This window comes from Limulus polyphemus, unplaced genomic scaffold, assembly GCF_000517525.1.
Source record: "Limulus polyphemus unplaced genomic scaffold, Limulus_polyphemus-2.1.2 Scaffold7480, whole genome shotgun sequence".
Classification (NCBI taxonomy): Eukaryota; Metazoa; Arthropoda; class Merostomata; order Xiphosura; family Limulidae; genus Limulus; species Limulus polyphemus.
Window position 1 is genome coordinate 3,946 of NW_013673090.1, and position 11,573 is coordinate 15,518.

Below are 11,573 nucleotides of genomic sequence, written 5' to 3' on the forward strand. Positions count from 1 at the left end.
ATAATGAGTAACACGTTTGTAGTAATGTATTCACACTAATAACTACAATCATGTTAAATAATGAGTAACACGTTTGTAGTAATGTATTCACACTAATAACTACAATCATGTTAAATAATGAGTAACACGTTTAAGTGTAACGTTAATGTTTTTACACAAAATTAATGTCTTATAAACAGTAGACTTTGATTTGATATGTATTTACAGACCATAAGTTATATTTCCAAGAAGGAAGTATTTCTGTAGTTTATAGCTCCTAGACTAACAGGAAATTGGCTAGCTGCTTGAAAATAAAAGATAAATACATATATATCAGGTTCCTACACAAATTACAAATCTTTTAAAAATTTACTTATGATTCCATTAATACGTTTATATTGAAAATGTATAACAGTTATTGATAAGTATATTTATGATTATAAAGAAGTAACTAAAATAGAATTTGCTTTATCAGTTGCTGGACTGATAATTAGTGTGAATACATTACTACAAACGTGTTACTCATTATTTAACATGTTGTAGTTCTTAATGTGAATACATTACTACAACGTGTTACTCATTATTTAACATGTAGTTCTTAGTGTGAATACATTACCACAACGTGTTACTCATTTTGTTTCCTGAAGTTTTCTCTTTCCACATTAAAAGTCACTCCCCTTGTACTGTTGTCAATAGTTTTACTTAAAGCAGCACCACTTAACTTTTTTGTTTTAACTAGAATCATTTTAACTTAAAGTGACATCTGTGATGATTAATCCAACTTCTTCGTTATTCCATGAGTAACATTTTTATGTCTTCTTCAATTAAGGTTTTATCATAAAAACTGTACTATGTTCTCTTGCACAAAACACTGACGAATTAATTAGGTTACTTACACCATTATGAGTTACTCTACACCTGCTTATATGGCAGAATATGTCTCATCAAGTATTACTATTAAAATCAACTGTTCTGTAAAAAGTATATGGAGATCTGGCACCTTACTTTTTACATTAGAGAATCTGAATCAATGTGTTCTGCAAAAAATATTCTATTTATTCACAATACAATGAATTAAAAAACAATTTTTAATTATTTTCAAAACTTAAAATCTAGTATCAATCAATTTGGTAACGATACTATTGTGGTTTGTTTAAGACGAAACGAGTCAATATTCATTAAGATCATCATCATAAGCCAGGAAAACATGACATTGAATTTAATTAGTTCAGCCAGGTAAGTAAAAAATTTAATTAACTGAAGAAATCCCCAAAAGCTAACTATTCTTAAACTAGCTTGAAAGGCTATTAGGTACAAAGCTGTCAAAAATCAGTTTCAAATACATTATAAAAATACCTTGACTTTGTAATGCAAAAACTATTTTAAAACTTTTATAAACACATTCGAGTTTGAAAAATCCTGGCAAATGTCTAATGATAATATGAAATTTTTAATGAAGATATTAGACATAAATAATATTAAATAACATTAAAAATCAAACTTTTACAAATGTACTGATGATATTATTTAAGGATGGATTCAACAACATAAAAAGTGACTTTTTTGGGGGTCCACAAATAGTGTCATGTGTTCAATTCCTAACTCATGTCTTCATTTCTTTACTGTTTATTATACAGTTCAACTACACCTTTTACAAGCCTAATTCTAACTAAAAACCTGTAAATTCTAGCATGAATGTTGGTCTAGCAGGTTTTCAGTTATTTTTTGTAGTTCTTAAAAATCTTTAAAAGCATATTTACATATTAAATATTATCAAAATAAAACACACACACACAAACTTTTTTGCATCCAATAAAACAATAAGATTTGTACTGTCTGTAATCAGTTACTGCACTCAGCATTACTTTAATTCATTTTACCACTCAGTAAAACAAAATACTCAAGGCCAATCCCAAGAAGTCTTGATAAAGTGGCTAGTTAGTGTGACATAAACTCTACAGAATGTGTCTTGTTTAATAGTAGCTCATTCACCCCCGAGTATGGACATAAACTGGTTTACACATGACGGTAAAAAGAGTATGGTGGAAAATGTGTTGTTTATCCCAAGGATGCTCGGTTGGTTTCAGTTACGATACTTGTACCGATAAAAAAAAAACAGAGACTGAAATCACTGTTATACTTGCCAAATCAGTTACGGACAGTATAATCTCTGTCCAGTATTACAGCATCCACCGGAAGAGCACTGTTTATGAGAACAGTGTGCCCAAGCCCTAACACGAGATCATTCCACACACATTAAAGCATCACCAGTGCCTTGCATTAACGAAACAACACAAATTGGGTCAAGTGGATCAGAGGGTTTTATCTATACTTTGCAACAAGATTAACATTAACTCCTTAATATAAAGTTTAAAAAAAAATCTATCAATCAATACTCTTTTTCTGATAAAATTGCAAGCTTAGTAATCTTTGTGGAGGAAATATCTGTCCCCTTACAATTGTATACAAGCCATTCAATCACCTCAAGATAATTGAGAATTCTACCTTTCCAGATGATGACTTGAAAATCAAAATGGACCTTAACCACAATATTCATTCTTGTGTATAATATGAAATAGTTGATATTGTTTTTGTATATATATTGTTCTTGTTCTGTCTGTATGCCTAAAATAACTATATATTTTTACATGTATTCAAAAATGATATGAACAAATGTGCTTGGTGACAGTCTTGATCTCTTCTTTTGCAGAAGCTCGCTCTGAGGTGTGGCTGTGGTTATCTGATTTCATTTGGCTAGTGATTGGACAATGCGTTAGACACACCCTCCGAAGCAGAGGAGAAAAAGAACCAGTAATAGAATTCACAGCTTTCTCCTTCTTTGTCTGTCTTGGGGAAGCATTCCAGATGGAACGAAAATCAAAGCTGAACACTAACTTCTGAGAGTCTAAGACTAAAATATTCAGGAAAACCCAATGAGCGTTAAAATTCACACATGTGACAAAAATAAATTCTTCTAATTTCTAAACACCCCTGGTTATTAAACCAAATTACCTATTAGAAGCAGGCTTTAAATCATGGATGACATTTGTTCTTAATGTGTTTAAAAATTAGCAGTTTCAGACTGTTTCTTGATCGCCCTATGACATTCCCTATAATTTATCCCTCATGATACAGTTAAAAATAATTAACACCTTATCATTTTTGATGAAATACGGCAACTGGGACACAGTCTGTTGCACTCCAAACTGTCAAATACAGTTCATACCTGATATTTTCCCTAGGAGAAACCAGTTTTCTTGTTTTGGTAAAAATCTGAGTGATTAGTTAGACATAGAAATTCATCTTTAATAATAACACCCCAGTTAGAAGAGCATCAACTATCCTACCCCTCTTTAAAGCTTACAAGTCCTTGCTCTTGCCCACTATCTTGCAGCTTATTTGTAATATGACTCAAGCACTCCTATAGCATATCATATTACCAGTCTGTTTTGTATATACAAGTATTTACACATCTGCGGAGAGTCATAATAAATTTTGACTGAGAAACTTCCATATATATATGTACTGCTAACAACAACTTAAAAAAAAAGTCTCATAAAACTTTCACAAATAAAAAAATTCTATATAAGGTAAAGTACACACCTAGATGTGATTTGTGTATGAGATCATGTTACCTCTTAAAGTATAGTCAATTCAGAAATTTTTTTTATCATTTGCAAAAATAACACGCAAGTTATCCAAACCCTAAGAATGAAGTGTTTTTTCACTTCCAAAATGTAGTGAGTATTGGCAATTTCAAACTGAACAACAAGTTATGCTACACATCAGCTAAATCGCTAGATGAAAGATCCTGGTTTAGAACTTCTAATCAGAAAGAGGGAAATCAGACAACCCACCACCTACTATGCAGCTGCTGCTCTTAACTGAAAATCGAGATTGACTGTCAGAGTTATAGTGCTCCCACAGTTGAAAATGCAGAAAATCTCCAATGGCACATCACAGCTTGATTGGCATGCTAACTAAAAAGCCAGCCCAGTTCCCAAAAGGAGACAAAGTTGCACAGCAAAATAAAAATAAACAAACAGAGCAGATTCTCCATATTCTGTGATTATAAAACCTACTGCAGTTAGAAGAAAAATATATTAAAAATTATGAACAATCCTAAGGGAACAATTCTATTGCATTACTTTGAATTTTAGAATGAAGACCGATATTATATACACACACACACACATATATATATATATAAAAGAATATATCAAAATCAGTCAGGAATTTAAAAAAAACAGCCTAGAAAGGCATTACTTTTACAAAGTTTTCTTCTTCATTTTAATGGTATTTGATTATATTTATTAAAAAAGATAAATTAAATGAATCAGAATGTTATTTCTGGTATTTTTGAACACTTTATATTAAACTAAGGCATATAAAAAAAGAATTCTTGATTAATATGCACACCAAGCTTGAAATAAAAACAAAATATGAACTAGATTTAATTGTGCTTAAAAAATTTTTCCACAGCTTCCTCACAGAAAATGCATTTCAATATATTCACAATTTTTAATTTACACACCATTAATTCTCTCAGTTTTGACCCTGAACATCTGTTCACTTGACCGTTAGGCAGTTTTGTAATTTACGGATAGTGTTTTTGTCTAAACAACACAAGTCAAAATCAAAGGTGGAGTCAGTCACAAAGTACAATCCCGTTTGTTCAATTACATCTACCACCCTCTGGATATGACCCCGGTCTCTTAGTGACATTATCTGTTGTCGTAGTTTTTCTAATTCTGCCAAGTAGCTAGGATCAAATTGGGAATGATGACTTGATTTTTGTGATTTAGTTTCTGAGACCTGTTCTGATGCTTCTTCTGATAATATAACATGATTTTTTTCGTGTTTAGGTGCTGGGGAGTCTTTTTTTTCTTTCTTTACTTTGCTAGCTTTAGCAGTGTCAATCTTTTCTTCGTGATTTATTTTTGTGTCAATCTCTTCGTCACTTAAATCTAATGTTTCTTTACTTTTGGGTAATGAAGTTTCTACCGGGGAATCGGGACAACTCGACAGCGGAGACAATAGTTCATTATCTTTTTCCATCTCTGCCATCATTGCCGCAAGAGGTCCATGTGTTCCTCCGGTGGCTAATGAAGACAGACTAATGCTTGAAGCAGGACTGCTGTTACCATCATCAGGAAGTTGTTCAAAACTTTCAGTGGCCGTAGGAATTGGTACAGGGGAAAGTTTTTCTTGTTCTTTTATTTTCTTTGGTTTGGTTGTTGAGCTGCTTTTCACATTACTTTCCCCTATATTTACATCCTTCTTTTCCTCTTTTCTTTCTTTCTTCTTCTTCAGATCATATTTTGTTTTCAGTGAGCTGTTTGATGAGGCTTGTGTAACCTGCTTTGAAGGTTTTTCTTGCTCCTTTTCTTTCTTTACTGCATTTTCTGAAATGTTAGATTTATTTTGAAGTTTTTGATGGTTTTCTTTCTTTTCCTTTTTGTCTTTATATTGCTTATCTTTTGAGGAACTCTCCACAGACATCACTGAACTTGCAACCGATGATGTTGAAGTAGTACGTTTTCTTTTTTTACACACCATTACACTTGAATTTAAACCCTGAGTAGGAGACTGAGGCCTTTTGGATATCTCCTTTCCTTCTTTATTATGAGATTTCATTTCTTTAGTTTCTTTATGTTGCTTGCTTTCTTTGTGATGCTTGCTTTTGTCTTTTGACAGTGATGGAGGTTTTGTTTCTTTACTTGAAGATGAGCTACTTCCTCCTTGTGAAGATTTTGATGATTTTGGAGTTCCACTACCAGGTTTGGCAGAGGGTCCTTCCTGTGAGAAAACAAAATAAAATTCAGGCAAAAGTGAGATGTTAGATTTAAAATATTCAATATCAGCTACAAAACAATACTTGTATAAATTATGAAATATTTAATAGCTGTTTTTTATTTATTTTTATTCTGTAAATAATGTAGAGCATTAAAATACAACTTTAAATATTCAGCAAAACACAAGGTGACACTTTGGCACAACAAAGTATGACTATTACAGCTCTGATATTTTATAAAGTGTTTAGGTATTTTAGTTTTTCGATGAAGCTAAGATGATACAAGACAAAACCTCGAAGTACCTACATACCAACTGAATCAACATATTGACTGGCACTACAAAGCAGCTATGCTGTGTTTATATAATCCATCAACTGACTGACTATTATAAAGCTACTACACTTGTTAAACAAATATTTCAGCTGACTTGCAGGTACTAAGAATACACAAACTGTCAATATGTTAGCACTAAACACCAATTAACTTATGTAAATTGAATTTTTTCAACTGGTTTTTAGTACAAGTCAGCTGTTTTATTAATCAGCTCATTAACTCTAAAACATCACATTAAACAGTGGCATTTCTAAGATTTTTTTTAATTAGAGGAGGCAGAAGGGGAGGTCAAAAGTTATTAAATGCAAAATAAATAAGCTTTTTTGTCTTTAAGAAGTGTTTATTTATTCTTTTTAATAACCAAAAAAGCTGAAATTACTTCAGGCTGTCTTTGTACAGCTACATGGTGATCTTATGTGGTTTCAGACTATCATTAAATCCACCCCTAGGTCTTGTCTGCTTCGAGATACTACTTTTGGTTTCAAGTTACATAGTATGACTACCCTGCTCATCCAAAAAAACTTAACACTTTCATGTTAGTGGGAGTCACAAAGTAGGGAGAATTTAAAAAAATAAATCCCCATATTTCAGATGGAGGGTTTGCTAGGGAGGCATAGCTCTCCAAATTAGGGGTCTGCCCTTAACACTATATAATCTGTGAACAGAACAGGCAACACTGCATAAAACTAATATGTTAACTGATTCAATTGTACTACTATGTAAACACATTATTTAAAAGTAATTCATTATCTAACTGGTACTAAACGTATTTGCCAACTGATTGATTGACAAGCTCTACAAAATAGCACATATCATTAAAATCTAAGAAAAAATACTTTAGTTAGAAAAAACTGGGACTGAGTTACAACTCTATGTTCATGTTAATATTTTAAGTACTGCATAATGGAAAATTTGATATACAATAATCAAGCATACAGAAGTTATTATAATTTGTTTTCTAAAAAATATTTTAAATGTTCATATAAAATATTTAATATTCAAACAATTCAGACCTAAAGTTCAACAAATATTTTAAGAACTGTTATGATGGTGTGAATAACTTTTATGAGCTGGAAAAGCACAATCATAAGTTATAACTTTCCTATACTGAAAATGTATTTCCGATAGGCACTTCCCTTCACTCACAAGATTAGCTATTCTTTTTTAGTGCTGCCCTCTATATGAAATTTTTTTCTTTAAACATGCCAAAAGCCTTCTTCTACCCTCTAGTGGAATGAAACAATTCCATCATGTCTCTCATGTAAATCATCATGTGACACTTCTCCACCAATAGGAGTGTGACATACTTGATGCATGTGACTCCCTCTATATGCCTCTACTGAACTATCACTTCGATATTTGGTAGAAAACGTAAGCACCGGAGGAAAGTGGAGAGGAAAGGTGGGAAGTGTGAGCGGAGGGATATATCTATCGGAAATACATTTTCAGTATAGGAAAATTATAACTTCCGATAAAGTACTTCCCTCCTCTCACTAGATTAGCTAGAATCCCACATTAATTAGGTGGCGGAATCAGCTCCAGGGAAGTATCCCTGAGAGCATCCGAAGGATACCTCTGGAAATGAGAGAGTCAGATCCGAAGATCTGATGAGGGAAACCGCACCACTTCTGAACCAGGTATACTCTTTGCCCATCCATGAAATGTGTAGTAGATAAGGGTGGAAAAAGAGGGGAGCACATCCAAGTGGGAGAGAACTGTGGCAGGATAGTGATCCTAACCATGTAATTATATATGTAACTCAATTCCACAAAGTATAAGAGTGTGTAAAACAATGGATGTGCCACTTGATGTAGAGTCACTAGGGCATGATGGACCGTACTTGGTAAGTCAACTACATCCAAAACCCATGCCACCGGGAACCGACATCCACGCAGGGGTAGGATGAGGCTCACATCATCTTCATCTCAAGTTCAAGAGCCTGGGGTTGAATCTAGAACCTCTCTGACTCCTGAGCATAATACGTGTTAGCTTTGATGTATTGATCCAGGAAACCAACATCTGGTACTGAAAGGAGGTCTATATAATATAAATCAATTCCTCCAAACAAAACTGACCGGAATCATCCCAAAAGCAACAACATCCTCAAAATAAGATACAACAAGGGATAGCATAAAGGAAAGAACCAAAACAATCCCCCTTACCTCCACTGTGACCCGCAATACAGAAGGAGTATGATCGAGGGAGGAATATAGACAACCATGAACATGTGTGAGGACTTATGTTGATTGGTTCTACTCTAAATCCAAAACCCAGCTATGGGATGCCAACATCCATGCAGGGGTAGGACGAGGGCTCCCAATCAAAGGGGGAACCGCAATTTGACGTCTCACTCCTTTGTGAGTGTATATTGCATGTTGAAGGATAGCACATTATCTACACCTACAGAACACCACCACCCTACTCTGCACTGAATGGTTATAGCCATCTTTGTGTGGAACCCATTCAGGAGTGTGTCTCCACGGTTGACCACCCCAGTGGCTTGGAACTGAAAAGTGGCAAGGACTCCCATACTCATCTAGAAGAAAGGGGGTGAGAATGCGGTGGAGAGTCCGCAGGAACGTCATCACCTGAGTGAGTCATCACCAGAATGAGCAAATTTATGAAGCAATTACATTGTGAGGTTATTCACCTATAAGCAATCTCAACAGTGAACATTGCAAAGCCATGGAAGATAAAGCATGAGTCAACATAGCTGTACAGTGCAGATTTCAAGTTGAAGAACACCTGGTCAGGCATCACTCGCCACAGAGCGGGATACATATAATGAGTATATGAAGCAAGGGCCCCTGAAATGAAAAGAAAAATATTAATATAAACTTACCCAGTCAAAGTCGCACTTAAGCCTGAAGAACGGTCACAGGTGGAAGACAAAAACATGACGAAGAAGAAACTACGACATGGTGTAAATAATGGGAAACAAACATATTAGGTGTAGTCCACATGCCCGACTGTATGATTTCCTCCAATGGGCGATGAAGACGAGATGCGAGGGAAAAGGTGAGGTGTTAAACCTGGAACAAATTTCGGGAGAAAGAAGAAAAGGAGGAATAAGCCAATCGATTCAAAAGTCAAACCCAATTGGTGAGGGTAGAAGGGGAAAGATCCTGAACAGAGGAAGACTGCCAAGGGAAAAGGAGTCGGGAAAGGGTGCCATGGAAAAATGCTGTGTGGGCAATATAACAACGAAGAGTAACGGACTGGACATAGATGTCTATCCGGATTGGTACAAGGATAGAGATGAGAAATAGAAGGAAGGAAAATAAGCGAAAAGGAGGAGTTACCCTCCCTAGCCACCGAGGTCTTTGGGAGAAAGGAACAATCTAGATATAGAAGAAGATAGGTATGGTGGTAAAGCATAGGTGAAATGTAAATGGCAAATAAATGAAGACTTTTGACATCCACAGGCTAAGAGGAGAAGGAAATATGTTTTAAAGGAAAGGTGACACATGGAACACAAAGAAAGTGGTTCAAACGGAGGTAAAGTGAGAACCACATTAATATCCCAGTCCAAAGGAGTAGGCTGGGGGGGGGATGATGAATCCAAAAGGAATGCAGTAACATGGTAAGGACAGAGGAAGCAAAAACTCAACGGTATCAGGAAAAACGAAAGGTATGGGATATGGCGGCCCAATAATCCGAGAGCAAGGAGACTGAAGACCCCAGTTTAAAAGTCATGTGAGAAACTCTGCCACTTGAGCCACAGTAGGTCGGTCAGCAGGGAATCCCTAAGTCACAGACCAAATGCAGAACACTTTCCATTGGTACTGATATACCTCCATTGAAGAAAGATGTATGGAACAAGCTAAAATGAAAGCTATTCAACAGGAAAAACCTGATCTCCTCCCAAGGACCTGATGAAAGCCAGGAGTGAAGACAAGGGACGTGAATGGCTGGATGTAGAACCAATGACTGAGTTCAATGAAGAAGAAAGGGAGACAAAGGATGAGGTACTAGAGGGAAAAGTTGCAGTTGTTGTAATCAGGGAAACCACGGTTGAGCTGGCCAATAAGGAGTGATCAAAAGGACTCAACACGGAGTAGTATGAATGAGAGAGATCACCCAATGAAATAATCTAATAGGAGAATAAACATAAAGGAATTTGTGGAACCAATCCTGGCTGAAGGCATTGACAGCCAGAGCCCAATGATGAAGTACCAGGGACCAAATAAGGGGTGATTTGTGACTGAGGTATGTGGCAAATGCATTTACATGGGGAAAACCCCACCAACTACAAAGCCACCGGAAAACGAAGAGATCTAAAGACCATTTAATCGGATATATTTGGTGGGGTCAGGAAGAACAATTTATTATGAAATTGAAAGCACCCAGAATATCGAAAACAGAGAGATCTCGACTGGGTGCAACCCTTGGTGATTAATATGTGCTACCACCATAAAAGTTTTGGAATGACTCATCACCAGACAATGTCTGTTGAGAGGAAGGAAGTGATTCAAAGTTTGATGGACTGTGAGAATCTTGAGGATGTTAATATGCAAAGACCTTTCATCTACAGACTAACAACCCAAAGTCTCCAGTGATTGACTATGCACCCCAACCCTGAATGAATACATCTGTGAAAAGATGACAATCCAGACGAGGATGAGGAGGCGGGATGGCTGTCGACGTATGGGCCTTGTCCAACCACCAATGCAGATTGTCAATCAGGATAGGAGGAAGGGTAATAGTAGTTCACAAGGGATCCTGAGCAAGGTTGATCATGAAGAGCACACTGAAGGGAGTGCATACGAGCACAACCCGAGGGAGACCAGTGACATCACTGAAGACCACATTCCCAAAAGCAATAAAACTTTGTGAACAGAAAGGCTGTGCCAAACTACCAGTTCCATGGAACGAAGTTGTAGAAGATAAGGTTGGTCCTGACTGATATGAGTGTTGAAAAAGACACCCAAGTGGATGAGATATTGGGTAGGTTGGAGGAAGAACTTCTTCAATTTGATCAACTAGCTCACCCGAGTAGCCACTAGAAGGACCTGACAAATATGGCTGGCTGACTCTAGTTTGAAATGAGCCAGTCATCCATATAATGGTGGAATCGCAAGCCCAGAGCATGAAGATGGTGAGCAAAAGCTCTGACTATCTGAAACATAAGGGGGTGGAAGCAAGCCCAAAGGGTAGGGCACGAATTTGATAAATCACCCTATGATGGACGAACCAAAGATATGGACGAGAATGTGGTGATACAGGGATGAGGAGATAAGCTTTGGCAACATCCATAAGCCCAGAGAAAATATCCAACGTGATGGTTAGAAATGATTCCGTGGTAAAATGGGACAGTTGAACAAAGCGATTGAGGCAGGACAAATCGATGACCAGTCCCCAGTTTTCTTGGGAACAACAAAGAGTCTGGAATAAAAACCTAGTAGAAAGATGTAGAACAGGTTTGATGGCCTGCTGAGATAGTAGTTCTAGAACCACCTCTGACAG

At 36.1% G+C, this 11,573-nt stretch overlaps 1 protein-coding gene across 1 annotated transcript in view; it reads right to left on the reverse strand.

Annotated features, from left to right (window-relative positions):
• Positions 1 to 1,012: 1,012 nt before the first annotated feature.
• LOC106474651 (protein AF-9-like) overlaps positions 1,013 to 11,573 on the reverse strand; it is a 22,454-nt gene continuing 11,893 nt past the window's right edge. Inside the window, exon 6 of the mRNA XM_013935343.2 lies at positions 1,013 to 5,778. Within this exon, the coding sequence (XP_013790797.1) occupies positions 4,549 to 5,778 (1,230 nt within the window). The 3' untranslated portion in view covers positions 1,013 to 4,548. The remainder of the gene's footprint in view (positions 5,779 to 11,573) is intronic.